This window comes from Pediculus humanus, genomic scaffold (assembly GCF_000006295.1).
Source record: "Pediculus humanus corporis 1103172107408 genomic scaffold, whole genome shotgun sequence".
Lineage (NCBI taxonomy): Eukaryota > Metazoa > Arthropoda > Insecta > Psocodea > Pediculidae > Pediculus > Pediculus humanus.
This window is the reverse complement of record NW_002987033.1, coordinates 220,751-236,897: the sequence shown is the minus strand read 5'-3', so window position 1 is coordinate 236,897 and position 16,147 is coordinate 220,751. Positions and strand designations below refer to the sequence as shown.

The window sequence follows — 16,147 nt, the reverse complement described above, 5'->3', positions numbered from 1 at the left end:
AAAATAATAATTAATTAATCTCACGCGTGAATAATAAATAAATCATTTGAAAAAAAAAAAAACGCCGACGAAAATAAAATAAAAAAAAAAATTTTTTTGTTGTTTAACGAATTCACCGCCTTCTTTATTATATGGAATCGTCGAAAAAAGGGGGGAGTCGGATAAAAAAATTAAAATAATACGAACGAATTATTATTATTATTGTTTTTTTTTTAACGGTTTTTTACAGGCATCCCCGTACAATTTTATTAAATATTATTTATATACTCGGGGGGCGAAGGGAGGGAGCGATGGAGGGAAAATATTTTCGTCTTATCAAATAAATTGTTTGATAAAAGAAAAAAAAAAAGTAAATGAAAACAATTTAGATAATTTGCCTAGCGTTAGATGTCTCAATTAAAAAAAAAAAAAATGTTTTCTTTTTTTTTTTTTTTTTTTGTTTTCAAACATTATTTAATTTTTATTTCCCCATAGTTTGAAAATGGCGCCCAAGGGCAATGCTATAAATGTAATGAACTTGCTTGTCTTCTAACTTGTTTGAAAGAGAGAACGAAAATTTAAAAAAAAAAAATTAATTTAATATTTGATGATTTGTTTCGAACGGTTTTTTTTTTATTTGTTTTTTTCGTTTTGATTTTTTTTTTTTTTTTTTTTTTACAGCAACAACAGATTTCGTAGCCATTTTTCTTTTTTTTTTTCTTTTCTATTTAGTTTCGATGCGGGTTTTTATTTTTACACACAAATGTCGCCCCGTTTAAAAACAAACAAAATGGACGCTTTCGAGTTCCTTTTTTTTTTGTTTAAATTTTAAACATGTATAATTTTATAAAAGTCGAAACGATTAAATAATTTAAATTTATTTATTTATATATATATATACTTTCAATTTTATTATTATTATTATTATTATTACAAGTGGAAATTTGCCAAACTCGAAATGTTAAATGACTCGTAGCAAAAAAAAACGAAAACGCCATTTGCAAACCTGACACGATTGTTAAAAAAAAAAAAATTTTTTCTTATACGTATGTCTATATATAAACGCTTAAATATATATTTTTTTAAAGGGGATTTATTTAGCTTTGTCGTGGCATTAGAGTTTTTTTTTTAAAGAAAGAAAAATTTCCGATGCGTTGAGAAAAAAAACGCGCGAAGGTTTTTTTTATAATTTTTTTTTTGGTTGTTTATGCGCGAAACGATCACAAAGTGCAGAGGACGACGTTTTTGTGACGTTTACGCGGTATAATTATAAGTAATAAAACGTAACTTCCGGTTTGTAAATTATTAGTTTTAACGGTCGAAACGGTTTATTATTTTTTATTATCCCGTTTTGAACGCGGTTGTCTATCTCTCTATCATTTTTTAAGGAGGCTAGAAAAATTATCTTATTTTTTTTGTACGAAACAAACGAACAAACAAACAAACAAGTAAAAAAAAAGGAAAAGAAGGTAAATTGTGAAGACAAAAACTTGTAAAAAGAATAATAGGTTTTTTTTTTTTCGAGAAAAAAAAAAGTAACGGACATTTTTGAAAGGTGGCAAGGACAGCTGCAAGGTAGGGTCAGGGTGATGCTATAGCAGTGGCATAACCAGGGTAAAAAAAATATAAAAATGTCGGTTCAAGGTCGAACCCTCTTTTGTGAGCTACGACCCTTCGTAATCGTGCTTTTTTTTTGGGGTGAGAAAAAATTTAAGAAGCATTCAAACTCAGTTAGGGTAGGCCAGGGTTTTTGTATTGTCTCTCTCTCTCTCTCTCTCTGTCTCCCTCTCCACTCCGGCGGCTCTCTTCTTCTTCCCTTACACTTCTACTTTTCCCTCTTTTTTTTTCAACCCTCCCTTTCTTCTGCCACGCTTCCCTTTGCTTTGCGTAGGGGATTTTTGAAGTTTTTTTTTTTTTTTCGCTTTTCGTCATCGTATCTTTTTGTCTCTCTCTCTCTCTCACACGCACGCACTCACGCAACGTACAATTCTCGTCTTTCAGCATTTTAATCGAGTTTTCGCATAAGTTGGCATCTCTGCCTTTCGCCCCCCCGAGGGGAAAACACGAATGGGGTTTGAGAGTCTTGCTTGCCTGCTTGCTATCAAATATATACGTATTTTTCTTCTGTTTTTTTTTTTTTTTTTTTTTTGGAAGGGATGATTTGTCGGAGTTTGTGTGGGTCAGTATTGATTTTAACTTGTTTTTATCGGTTGCATTTTTCAAGAGTTAGTTTGTCTGCGTAATAAATTAATCCGACATTTTGATTTTGTATCGTTAACGTGTACGTTCGCCATAGAAAATTATTGTTGTAAATTTTATTTTTTATTTTCTTTCTTTTGTTTGTTTTTAGTGTTTGAAATAGAAAAAGTTATGTTTTGGAATGTTATTTCCGGTTGTACGTAATTCGATCCGCGCCAATTTTATTATTATTTTTTTTTCTTATACTTAATCGACGACTGCATCTGTTTAAACTGGAAACGCGCATTTTCCGATACATCTTCGATTTTTTTCTTTTCGTCTCAGTTGTCGATACAAACAACCCCAGAAAAAAAACTCGACGCGTGGGGTTGGCAAATAAGTTTTTTGCCTACTAATATTTAATTGTTATTATTATTTTATTTTTTCAGTGGTACATAAACGGAGAAGATGATGACGCCACGAAACGGAACGGGTAGGGGAAGGAGGAACGTCGTGAAAAAGCATCGAAATTTCATTAATTATTAATTTATTGATTGATTAATAATTATTTATAAAATCGTAAGTGCCAAAAGATTAAGATTACGTTTCCGGGAGCCCCCTTTAAAATTTTTCCAGGATTCGTAAGTTCCTAAGGGTTCACTTCGGCGGGATAATTAATAATAAGCATTAAAAAAACACATTTTATAATTACCATTATTTTTCGATTCGTTGCATAGAACATCGCATAAAAATCGATGGAGAGACGGGGGGAGGAGAGGGGAGTGAGGAGGGAAAAGAAGAAAAAAATTCATTACCATTCCTTGACTTTTCTGGAAGAATTTAAGTTATAGGGAAACCGCTACACGTGATAGAATGACCAGGTAGGCCAGAGAGGAGGGGACGGCCGGCCGGTCGACCGGTTGGTCGGTCGGTCGGGGGGGGGGCAATGAGAGAAGAGGAGAAACGAAAGAGGGGGAGAAGGTTAAAAGTTTAGTGCAGATTCGAGGCGAAGACCAGGTACGACGTGATGGAAAAATATTTAAAAATAAAAAACAAAAAAATTATAAGAAGATTTATAATAGAAATGCAAAACGAAACGGAATCAAGGTTTTCTTACGTTTTGCAATTTTTTTTTTTTTTTTAAATCTCGAAGGGAAATTTTTTTATTAAAAAACGAGTTTCACCGACGTTGAGATTACGAGAACCTGGACTTTTATTTTTTGTTTTTTGAATATATATATGCGTGCGTGCGTGCATGTGTGTGTGTGTGTGTGTGTGTGTGTGTGTGCGTATAGCGCGTGTACAAACTTGTATGTGTTTATATATATAAAAAATACTTGATTTAATCGTGAGGGACCGGGGAGCCACGCTCAAAGCAAGTTTTTACATACATATGAAGAAGATGAGGTAGGAGAAGAAGAAGGTTCTTGGAGAATGCGATGGGAGGTTCTTCGAGGGGCTTCTTGTTTCAAGGACGACGGCAAATCTTTACAAGTAATGTGGATGTTAATTGAATGCTTTGGAAGAATTTTTTTTTTCTCTCTCTCTCTCTCTTGTTCAGGAGTCGGCGGCCATCGGTTATCCATCCACCATCGAATTTCTCGAGGTAATTTTTTGTGTTGTGTTCAGTCAGACATACTTTAAAAATTTGTCTGATTTTCCTCCTCCACTTTTTTATTCTTTTCCTTCCTTTTTTTTTTAAACAAATAATTATTACCACGGAGCATAGCAGGAGAGAGAGGGGCGGGGGAAAATAGCAACAACCCGATTTTGTTGGAATGAGACCGACGACGGTTTTTTTTCTTTCAAATTGGAGGACACAAGTTTGTGTCACCGTTTAAAGTTCTTTGTACCTATGACGTCAAAAAAAAATGTCGTTATTTAATAACTAACTGTGTAATTATTATTAATTTTTGTTTCTTTTTTTTTTTGTTGTTTTTTTAGTAAGGAAAAAAAAAACTTATCGAAATTGTCTATTTGTAATCGTGATTAGTCGGTTTTTTTTTTTTATCAAGGACGAATGCAGACACAATTGCAACCATTATAAATTTCAACATTTACACCTTCGAGAAACAAAAAAAAGAGAGAGAGAGAAAAACATGAGTCATTTGTTCGTTTGTCAGAGAACTTTAACTACTACCGGGTTATTGTACCACAAGAAGGCTAAATATCAACACAATGAACAAAAAATCATCAGAGTGTAAGAGAGAGAAAGAGAGAGAGAGAGAGAGACGGTAATAATTGTACGTTTCCAAATTCGTGAAAAAAACAAAAAGAGTCTTAATAATATATCTCTCTTACGCGAAATTACTATTATTATTATTATTATTATCATTACGATTTCCCTACTCCAAACGCAATTTAATTTTTTAATGTGACGTTGGAGTGTAAATGACCAACCGAAGAGAAGAGAAAAAGCATTCAAGCACGCGGCGGAGCAATACTCAGAAAGAAGAAGACGCAAAGAGAAGAAGAAGAAGAAGTAGAAGAAGTGGAAGAAGAAAAAAGGGCGTATCGAGATGTGGTAACTCCACCACCGTTGGCTGTTTTTATTTATTTCTGCCAACGGTGTATGAGTTCCTCGATTTCGTAACGTTTTCGTCTGGAACGTCGTCTTCGTCCTCGTCCTCGTCGTCGTCTGCTTATATCCAGTCGTTAGAAATTATTATTATTATTATTGTTATTATAATTTAATGTTTGTTTTTTTTTTTTTTTGTAAATAAATAAAACGATTTATTTTAATAAAAATTTATTTATTTATTTATTTTGTTTACATTTTCCATTACAAACAAAAAAAATTCTAAATGCACGTTTTTTTTCTCCCTTTTGTACTCGTTTTTCTTCTTCTTCTTCTTCTTCTTTATCGTTAATCTTCATCCAATTTTCTTTTTTTATTACTAAGTGATGGTACGCTAAAATTTGGAATCTGACAACAGAAAAAAAAATTAATAAAACACTGTTGTGAAATATAATTACGCAAGTAAACAAACAATTCTTTCTAAAAAAAAATTTCTTTAATGAACGAACAAACGAATGATGATGATGATGATAATAATAAAACAAAACACGAAAATTAGAATGGAGAAAAACAAAAAAGACAGGAAGGGGGGGCGGGGAGGATATGTTTTTGTTGTTGCGGTGATCCATCATTTGAGCCGGTCAGAATTTTAATTTTAAAAAAGACTCGACGAAAAATCATTAAAAAACGTGACAGCAGAAGACGCAAAACGAAAGAGTAATAACGCGATGGATAAAAATTCAAAATTTATTTGGATTTCCAGTCGTTTAAAAGTGACTGGAATCAATCAGCAGGTAACCTCCCTGGAATTTTTGGTGGCGGGTAATTTAAATCCATTGCAGCAGAAGTTTCTTTATCTCATCCATTCCGTGCAAAAACCGTGGTTGCGCGCACACCCATACCCCACTCAAATCCTCGCGAAAAAATAAGAAACCGATTATGGGAAAAATTCAAAAAGGTAAATCATCCGATTTTTTTTTTATCCGTTTAAATTTCAAAGATGGCGCTCGACAACGACAAAAAAAAAACAACCGAAAATTTATTCACTATAAATAAAATGGGGTATATATAAACCTGAAAATTCAGGTTTTTATCCACGAAAAAAAAATTTTATGCGTCGAGTTTAATAATTTTTATGTCGATAACTCGACGATAAATTTTTATATATATATAAAAAAAAAAGACATTCAAATAAATCTACCATCGAATTGAAATCGATCTACCTTTTCCTTCCCCTTCCTCTTCCCCCTTTTCCCCTCCCCACCACATTTTCCAGTAATCGAACGTATAGTGTGGTTTGTACCTTGTTCAGTAAAACGCGGCAAATGTTTTTTGGAAAGAAAAACAATAACCTTAACAATTTACGTACCTTAGGATTTACCAACCGGAAAAATAATTTTTCACGTTGAACGTTACTTCTATCCAATGATAATTGAACGGTTACCGGATCGAACGCTTTGAAAATGACGTCACCGCACCTTTGAGTTTGTGTCTGAAAATGAAAAATTCATTTGAACCTTTTTTTCCCCTCCATTTTAAGTTTTACGGCGTTTCTTTGCATTTCTCTCTCTCTCTCTCTCACCTCGTCGTTGTAAACGAAACCTATGACGTCCAATTCTTTTTTCCCACTCACGTACAGGGTACCCTCCAAACCGTATTTCGGTATCAAAATCTGCAGAGCGTTTTTCCTGACCCTCAAAATGTAACCTTCTTCGTCTTGAACTTTATCGCGAAAGAAAAGCTGAAAGGAAAAAGACACAAATACGTGAATGTTCAAACGAACGTCTTTTTTTTTTCACCTTCCAGCCGTTCGTTGGTCGAGGTATGAGCCGAAACAAAATGGCGGAAGGCATACGTCGAAAAGTTAAAAAAAAATTTACGTGAGTGTGAAGCGCGACAGAAGCTCTGGCCGCGTATTGAGCCATTTGATTCCTATAATTCAAATTATTACACAATTCTTGCGTTTTTCTCTTGTCTAAAAGTTCAGGATACGTTGAATCCGCATTCACCGAAACTGCCAACAATCGATGAACAATTATATCCGCGTACCTGAAATCAATTTATTTTCAAAGGAAGGTGAAAAAAAAAAAAAAAAAGAAGAAAACGAGCAACAAAATAAATTTGCAACAAATCAATCGAACCTCCTTATCGGCGACGTAAAATGAGTGTATATCGGACAAGCTAAACCATAGTGAAAGAAGTCTTCTTCTTTGAACATTCCGGATGAAAAATAAACGGCTTGCATCATACATCTTGTCGCGAGGATTTTTAACATTGTGTTAAAATAAGGATTGTTAGGTTTGACTGCTTTTTCCAAACTCACCGACAGGCTTTTCCCCGTGTCCACGGATATGTCGAAATTCTGAAAAATAAATAAATAAATAAAATTTTTTTTTAAACGAACGACAACCGGAAAATCGTATAAAAAAGAAAAAGACATACCTGAACGCGACCGGCTTTTATCAGAGGTTCAAAATTAGACAGCGGAGGTTTCGGATGTCTCCTAAGAACGGCACATTCCGGAAAATCTTTAAAAATTTTCTCAGCAACGGAAATATTTGCCAAAAGCATGAATTCTTCAATCATCGAATTCGTGTCGCGAATTTTTTTTGCTTCCACGTCCAAGGGATCGTGAGTTTCGCTGTCCATGAGAAATTTAACTTCGGGAGATGCCAAAACCAAAGCTCTTGAAAACAAAAAAAAGAAACCCAAAAGGAACGTTAATAATAAATCCGTAGGAAAGGTTTTTGAAATTTCATAAGGCACGCGCAAGTACCCGTTGTCCAGCCTTTTTTTCTTAATTATTTTCGCCAAATTGTTTAACCATCTGAGAGATTGAGTAACGTTATCATTTTGTTTCTTATCATCTATTTTCAATTGAGCTTCTTCGTACGTCATCGCTTTCCTCGACCGAATGACGCTCTTGTGAAATTTCGTGTTGAGAATTTTGCCTTTTTTTGTCATTTCGACGATGCACGAAAATGCAAAACGATCTTCGTTTTCCCGAAGCGAACACAAATTCGAACTCAGCAATTCTGCAAAATCGAAAAAAAAAAAAAAAAAAAAAAGAAATTATTAATTACGAATTCCATTAAATAATCGTATGAAAGAAATAATTTCTAGAACATTTTAGATATCACGACATCTTTTTTCCTCTTCTACCAATTTCTTTCTTTCCTTTTACTTTGCACTTTATTCATTCATTCATTCATTCATTTCTATTAGAAAAAGATAATTTTTTAATTAAATGAGAAAACATTTTTACGTGCTAATTACTCTCTCTCTCTCTCTTTCTACTTCCTTTTTTATAAGAGTATTCATTATGCTTTTTAATATGTAATCATTTGACGACACGTTTATTACAATAATTATCTTCTTTCCGTATAAAGGAAAAGTCCAGGAGGTTTTCCTCTTGGGTTTTAAGGTACCGACCGACCTGGAACCATGTCGATCCTTTTATCAACGAGATAAACGGTTGTTCCTCTTAGAGCGGCTTCTTTATCGAGTGCCGTTCCAGGTTTTATGAAATGCGTTACATCCGCAATGTGAATGCCAACTTCGAAATTTCCATTGTCCAATTTCCGACAGTGCAAGGCGTCATCGATATCCGTACATCCAGGAGGGTCGACAGAACAAATATCTAAATGACGTAAATCCACGCGGTTTTTCAAATCCTACACAAAAAAAAAAACAAACAAATTTTTCCTAAGAATTTTGGCGGGAAAATTCATTAATTTAAATTAATAATTCATCCGTTTGGACGAAAAAAATTACAAATATTAATATTATTATTATTTTACGACTCGTTAAAAATCACATTATAATTACTCATAAAGTTTTGATTTTTTTTCCCCCCTGTCATTTTATTACGCGGGGAGGGGAGGGGTAGGGAGTAATTTTTTCAGTAGCAGCAGAAAATAAAATTTCTCTCGTGTAATTAAACATAAATATACATAATGGCATCCTAAACAAAAAACACGAAGAAAAATTTTTTAATACTTTTTTTTTTTTTTTTTTTTTTTTTTGACGTGACATGGGTTTTAAATTGAGTGAGTGATTTTTCGGTTGAAAAAGAAAACATCGAGATACATACACACACACGCACACGCACACGCACATTTAATTAATATAAACTATTTTTTTTAAAAAAAATATATATACATCAACAGGTAAATAAATAAATAAATAAAATTCCGCAAACAAATTAACCGGCAAATTTATAACGAAAATTCAATCAATCATTTAAAAACTATTAAAAAAAAAAAAAAAAAAAAAACGACATACGAACAAACACGCAACACAAACGTGTACGTTTAATAATAATAATAATATTAATAATAATAGTTCGTGTACGTAAAAATAAAGAAGAAAATGATAATGAATGCTTAGGGGGATTAAAAAATATGGACAAAAAAAAAGAAATAAAAAAATATAGTGATTCGCTACATTTTATGGACAAAATTTTAAACAAGTTCAAAATGGGAAAACAACATTTTGAAGAGAAAAACACATCGAGTGGAAATACAAGTTCCAATTCGAATGCCAGCGAACACTCCGGCGTAAGTGGTAGTAGTGGTGGTGGTGGTGGTGGTGGTAGTAGCAGTAGTAGCGGAGTGATAGCTAGTGGAAGTGCCGCAGGAGGTGCAAGTGTAAGTGGAAATGCAAATTCGAAAAAATTAAAAATGAACGGATCATCAACGATTGTTGTCAAAGAAACTCCCAAACCTTTGATAAATTGGGAAAAAGATAAAATAACGCCGGAAAATCTCATGGAGTTTAGCGAAGAATTGCAACAATTATTGGAATACGTTAATTCTCTTCAAGATGTCAATTTTTACGCCGACAAATATTCGGAGTGAGTGATTTCCTTCCCTTACTTAAAACTCTCTAAATTTCATCAAATCCCTTATAAAAGTCCTCCCATTATTTTAAGATTTTGCTAATTTTAAGATTTTGCTATCCACCATTATGCAGATTTAATATTTTTTTGCTTCCTTCAGAATCAAAATCTTACATTGAAAAAAAAAAATTATGATTGCAGGTCTTTGCAAAAAAAACTAGAGAAAGAAGCTTTGGAACTTGGTAATTTATTTAGAGAAATTCGTACCACGGCAAACGATTTGGAAAGGCTTCAAAATCAAAGGAATATAATAAAAAAAGAAAAATGTCAGGCCATGAAAAAATTAGACAAACTTAGAGAAGATGGTATTGTTTTACAATATATGGAGTACAGTTAAAATTTTCTTACTGTTTTTGTAATTTTACCATTTTTTTTTTCCCCCCCCCATTTTAGAAATGAAAGAGTTGGAATCGATTGTTTGCGTTTATGCAAAGCCTCTGCATTCGAAATGGGAAGCAATTAAAAATACTCAAAAAGTCGACGTCGTAGAAAATTTTATCAACGAAATAGTTGTAAGCGTTTAAGAAAATCAATAAAAGCCATTTTCTCGTGCGTCTCAGTTCATTTTATTTCATTTTTTAAAATTTTAATTTTAGAGCAAACATCGAGCCATTGACATCCTTCAAGAATTGGCCACAAGGAAATTGGCAAAAATATCAAAGAAAACATTACCGAGTCCATTCACGTTAAAAAAAAATATATCATCTTCGAACATGACGTATAAAATAAAAAATCAAGAGAAACCCTCTTGGAGCATAACGCCTTTTTTAGATGTAAATAAAGTCGGTACGGGAATCGAAAAAGTCGTCATGAGAGGAACAACCGACAGAGACATGTCGAGAATAAATAGGAGAAAACGACAGAAAGAAATAAGAGAAGAAAAACGAAGGCAAAATTCATCGGATTTTAATAACAACACGAGTTGTAGCACAAACACCGACAACAACGGAAGTCTCGACCTTCAATTGGTACCCATTAATAATTTCCCTATAGAAGAAATTGATGACGTCGTTAAAACGGGAACCGTGGCAAGACCCATGCCCGCGAGAACATCACCGGTAATTAACATAGAATATGCATCTGACGATGATTCTGTGAGCTTGACCAGCAGTGAATTTACGATTGAAAATTTCGTACAGGGAGGCAATGCTGAAATTCAATCGGAATTACAACACGAAATGAGAAACGTTCTCCAAGCGTTATTTGGAGAAATAAGACAACTTCCGGAAATAGGAAATTTTTCAACGAGGCAAACAACGAATCAAAGGCAAAACAACAGCGGAAACGATTTGAGATCGACGAGAACGCCCAGTCATTGAATATATCTCTTACGATAAAAAAGTAAAACCAACAAAATTATTGACCGGTATTAGAGACTAAGTTGATTGATATTTTTTTACTTTATCCTTTTCAAAAAAAAAAAAAAAAAAAATTACTCAAACTTTAATATTTAATTGAAACCTGTTCATAATTTCAATAAATTATGATTCATTCAAAAAACATTTTATGAAAATGAGTTGAAATATAGTTTTATTTGATGGGGAGGGGAGGGGGAGGGGAATGTCTTTACGAAAATTTTTAAAAAAATTATAAACCGACTTACGTCTTCGGTAATTATCCATGGTAATTCTGGTAGAAAACTTAAAACAGCTTCGGAAAATTTACTGTGTGGTACATCGTGTTCCAACAGTAAAACTTCGTTTTCTGTTTCCTTATCTCCGATCGGACCTATCGCTCGAACAAAGTGACCCTGAAATTTTTTTTTCTACTTTAATAAAATAATAAATAAATAATGTAAAATATATATTATAATATATTAATTAATTTGATTATAACTTTAATTTATTTATTTACCAATGGATATTTTGAATGACGTGGCCAAGAATCTATAACGACAACAATTTTTTGACTCATTAAAAATTCCGATTGTTTCGTTATTATTCGAACTTTTGGAATTTTACGCTCTGCCGGTACGAAAATATGCCTGGTTGCCTAAAAAAAAAAGAAAATATTTACGATAAAATAATGCCCGCATAAACCTCGATAAATAAATAAATAAAGCATACATTTTCGAGTAAGCTTTTATTTAATATTCCACAGTATTGACGCCATTTTCTTTTTATGATTCCTACGATTATTCCTGTTGGTTTTTTATCACCCTTTTCATTTCCCGCGTCTTTAATTATATCTTCGTCTACGTTAATCATTTCAACATCTTCCTCTTCGTCTTCATCTTTTAAAACTAAATCACTTGATCCTACCCATTGGCTTTCTGGTAAAAGTTTTACTGCAACTGTATCTCCGTCGACGGCTCGGTTAAGAGCTTTTCTACCTTGAACCAAAACCTAAAAAATTTATTTAATATTAACAATAAATTATAGAAATAATATTTGATGCAGATTTTAAAGAATATTTAATGAAATATATTTTAGAATTTTTTTTCAATGTAATACATACTGACAACTCTTGCCCTTCAACTCTAACAGTGCCTTCTAAAAAATTATCTCTCTGTGCAAAAAATTGGCCATAAAGTAGGGATTTATTTTTGATTCCTTGATGTATTTCATTTGGAGTGTAATGGCAGGGATACAATGGTTCCCCTGCATTTTCTTTTTCACAATCTTTTTGACACAATTTATCGGCTAATGGAATACTTGTATTTAAACTCAATACATATTCTTCGGCTACAAAATAGAAATAAGTTTAAATTGGATGTAAAGAATAATTTTTTTTTTATTAGAATTCATTATTACTTACATGAAAAAGCAGGAATTCCTTCTGCTATGGCTTTTTCTTTATTTTCAACATCATCTGTTATTAAAACAATTTTAACAGCATTGTTAAGATGATTAGAGTACCATTTAGTAGCCACTCTGATTGCTCTTTGATTTCTTTCATTTATTTTCTCTCCTTGTTCTCTCGCAATATATGTTTCTCTAAAAAACATAATATTCAATTAAAATGTCGAAAGTTTTAATAAAATATAATTTATTTAAAACTTACTTGTGATTTTCATTAACAAAAACACAAAAATGCCTACTAGGATTGGCTATTATATCTTTTAACTTCATGTAAAAAACTGTATTTTTATTTTGGAGATCATTTATAACTGTTTGTAGTATAATTGCATTACATATAACATTTTCTTGTAAAACATCTATCTGAAATGATTACAACTTGAATAATATTAATAATAAATTTCAAAAAGGAATTAATCGAAAGCAGTACTTACCTGATCAATAATAACACTTGAATCTAACACAACATAATGACTTTCTTTAATTAATGAACTGAGAGATTCTGTAGATTTCTCCAGAACTTTATCCTTAGGTTTTTGTTTGCATTTGCCACATAATGTAGAACCACACCAAAGGTCATCTCTCAAATAATGCTCTCGCACAACCTGAATATAAAAAAAATTAGATAAAAATTATTAAAAGAATAAGAGAGAGAAAAAAAAAATGAATTCATTAATAAAACTACATAAAAAAATGAACTTGATGTTAAGGTGAGGTTATGTTTTATGTAATAACCTATCACGCTTACCTTTAATATACTTCCCCTTTTGGTTTTTTTTAATATGATATGATTTGTCAACATTGTAATTAAATATTTTTAAAATCATTCGTAAATATATACTTAAAACTTAATAGGTACTCGTTTAAAAACTATTGCGGTACAAAAAAAAAGCCCTCGGCGGTGAGAAATCTGATGGATTACTTTATTAATGTAGAAATCAATTAAGAAAATCTCACGTGATTTCAATAGAAATAACATTAAGTAATAGGTTCTAAATTAAAAAAACCAAAAACGTTATAAATTCCATTAATAATTTTTACTTGATTACTTTTTAACATGGGTAAATTACAAACAGTAGCATTACTTACTACTTTTCTACGAAAGTTTTTTTCTCACCACTTGTATGTAATATCTACTTTGGCGAGGAAATTAAATATTTCAGTGATCGAAATTAGATATAATTATTTTAAAATTCAAGTTATATATAAAATTTAAAGTAAATGATTAATTTTATTTAGAAAATTTAATTTCAATAATAAAAATATAAAATAAAATAGGAGCAAAGTGGCGTTTAATAAAACAAGTTAACTTCCGGTAAAATATAACGTCAATTTTTTGAGTTTAAATTCTCTCTGGAGAATTTTGTAACATCCGCTGTATGCTAAAGTTTATTATAACAGGTAAATGACGCAAAAAAAGAAAATAAACAGCTTTTAGCTGAAATAGTTTCCGGTATGGAATAAAAACTTATTTGTCAAAAGTAAGTTATTATTTATTATTTATTTATAATTCATTATTAATTACATTTAATTATTCAAAGGTGCGAGTTATAAAAACGCCGTTTGGCCAGTTATTGATTAAATTTGTTTCAGGCTAATTCGTTTCCATTTATATTACTAATTTTTTTTTTTTTTTTACTATCTTTTTTTATTATTTATTATAAATAAATAAAATCTGCATTTTAAATTTACATTCTTTAAACAAACTTCAATGATATTTTAATTTGTTTTATTTTGCTTCTTATATTATTTTAATATAATTACATAATTATATGAATTAATTTAAAATTTTTTTTTAAATGGCATGTACACTAGTCATTTTGTTTGACTTACATGTTTTTTTTTTTTTTTTCTGAATATAAAAAACTTTATTTTATTAATTTTAGATAAATCATTCATCATGGTTCAAAAAGGCTCAATTTGGTATTTACTTCACTATCATATAATTCCTCCAGTTTTTATTGTTTTTTTTATAATAATTGCCCAGTACTTAGCGATTGTTGGACAGGGCCAAACATTTACATGGGAATTGGCCTTGAGTAATTATCTAGGGGATGCAACTTCGTGGAAATGGACTTCATTATTTGTATTATGGTCCATTATCTGGCTTAAAGTTCCTTCTAAAATTGTACAAGGCCCAGAATCTCATTTCGGTGCCATTCCAAATTACAAAGTAAGTCATAGTAAAATAATTTTAACCTAAAAAAAAAAAACAAAAAAATTCATTGATTTTTGTTATTTTAAACAGACAAATGGAGTTCAATATTATTGGGCCACACTAGTCACCTTTTTTTTTTTACAAGCACTTTATCCAAATACATCTAGAACAATATACATGCATTTTCCGAAAATAATTGGAGTTTTTAATGCCTATGCATTAATATTGTGCATTTGGCTTTTGATTAAGGTATGATTTTCTATTTATTTTTATTCTTTTCACATCACATCCTTCCTAATTATGTAATACAATACTTTTTTTCGTTATGCATTAATTAGGGAAGACTCAAGCCGGAATGTCCAGAAGATCCTGAAGAACGTAAATCATTAATATTTGACTTTTATAAAGGAGTAGAATTACATCCTCACATTTTCGGTGAAGATGTCAAACAGTTAACAAATTGTAGGATAGGAATGATGGGTTGGGAAGTTATTCTTTGTGCATTTTACATGACAGGGGTAGAACAACATGGTTTTATTACTTCTTCATTAGTACATTTGCTTCTTCAGGTCTGCATTATAAATTTTTTTTTTTTTTTTTTTTTTAACTAACTAGTATTATATTTATCTTGTGTTTCTCTCTTTTAGTCTGTTTACATTGCCAAATTTTTTTGGTGGGAAGTCGGATACTTTCACACATTAGATATGATGATGGACAGAGCTGGATTTTATTTGTGTTGGGGAACTCTTGTCCTTATTCCCTCTTTATTCACATTTTCAGCTGCCTACACTGTTCTTCATCCTCCAACAATATCTGCATGGATCTCAATATTAATAGGTATTATTGGATTAGTCTGCATACTTCTTACTTACAGAGTAAGTTTCTCGTACAATCACTTTTTGCTTCTTCCCCTCCCCCCTCCCATGTTTAATCTTGTAAACATAATTATTGTTTTTTTTTCCGCAGGTGGATTATGAAAAACAAATATTTAGGGCATCGCCTAATTACGAATGTAACATTTGGGGGAAAACTGCAACTTACATACCTGCTGAATTTAAAGATTCAACTGGTAAAATAAGAAAATCCGCTCTTTTAACGAGCGGTTTTTGGGGAATCGGAAGACATATTAATTACACATTCGAATTGGGTACTTCGGCTGCATTCGGAGCATGTTTAGGTTTCGATTTCGGAATATGGAATTTCCTTTATTTTTTTTTCATATTAATATTAGTTTTTCACAGACTGTATCGTGACGAGGAAAAATGTAAAAATAAATATGGAAGATTTTGGGAAAAATATTGCAAAGAAGTGCCCTACGTAATGATACCCGGGTTGTGGTAACCTTCACATCTAATCAACTGATTTTCATTCGTTTGTAACAAACAAACAAACAAACAAATATAACAACAACAACAAGCCGATTAAACAAATTGTAAAATTTAATTTTTTATGTTTAAAAAAACATGATATAAAGTACTTGATACCGATAAAAAGTTTTTGTTTATTTTTTTAACGGTCACAAAAAATAAATAAATAAAGTACGAATAATTATAGTTGCTCAATAACAAACAAACAAACAAATATTTAACTTATTGGTAAAAAAAAAAAAAAAAGTT

At 31.4% G+C, this 16,147-nt stretch overlaps 2 protein-coding genes and 1 non-coding gene across 3 annotated transcripts; 2 read left to right on the top strand and 1 right to left on the bottom strand.

Annotated features, from left to right (window-relative positions):
- The first annotated feature begins 4,670 nt into the window (after positions 1 to 4,670).
- On the top strand, positions 4,671 to 4,748 carry Phum_PHUM060170. Its single transcript, XR_009833507.1, has one exon. It is a non-coding gene; the product is annotated as a microRNA, putative (microRNA).
- A 1,146-nt stretch (positions 4,749 to 5,894) lies between these two features.
- Positions 5,895 to 13,175, bottom strand: Phum_PHUM060160 (Exosome complex exonuclease RRP44, putative; the record flags this gene model as incomplete). Its single annotated transcript, XM_002423403.1, has 15 exons — positions 5,895 to 6,167; positions 6,258 to 6,416; positions 6,556 to 6,724; positions 6,817 to 7,037; positions 7,118 to 7,361; positions 7,452 to 7,710; positions 8,112 to 8,349; positions 11,179 to 11,303; positions 11,450 to 11,567; positions 11,642 to 11,920; positions 12,033 to 12,259; positions 12,333 to 12,511; positions 12,579 to 12,736; positions 12,808 to 12,978; positions 13,122 to 13,175. 15 exons carry the CDS (start codon positions 13,173 to 13,175, stop codon positions 5,895 to 5,897), a joined length of 2,874 nt encoding a protein of 957 aa, XP_002423448.1.
- A 1,098-nt stretch (positions 13,176 to 14,273) lies between these two features.
- On the top strand, positions 14,274 to 15,872 carry Phum_PHUM060150 (7-dehydrocholesterol reductase, putative; the record flags this gene model as incomplete). The annotated part of the gene is made up of 5 exons (XM_002423402.1): positions 14,274 to 14,546; positions 14,622 to 14,780; positions 14,870 to 15,100; positions 15,179 to 15,406; positions 15,498 to 15,872. 5 exons carry the CDS (start codon positions 14,274 to 14,276, stop codon positions 15,870 to 15,872), a joined length of 1,266 nt encoding a protein of 421 aa, XP_002423447.1.
- Between the last annotated feature and the right edge of the window lie 275 nt (positions 15,873 to 16,147).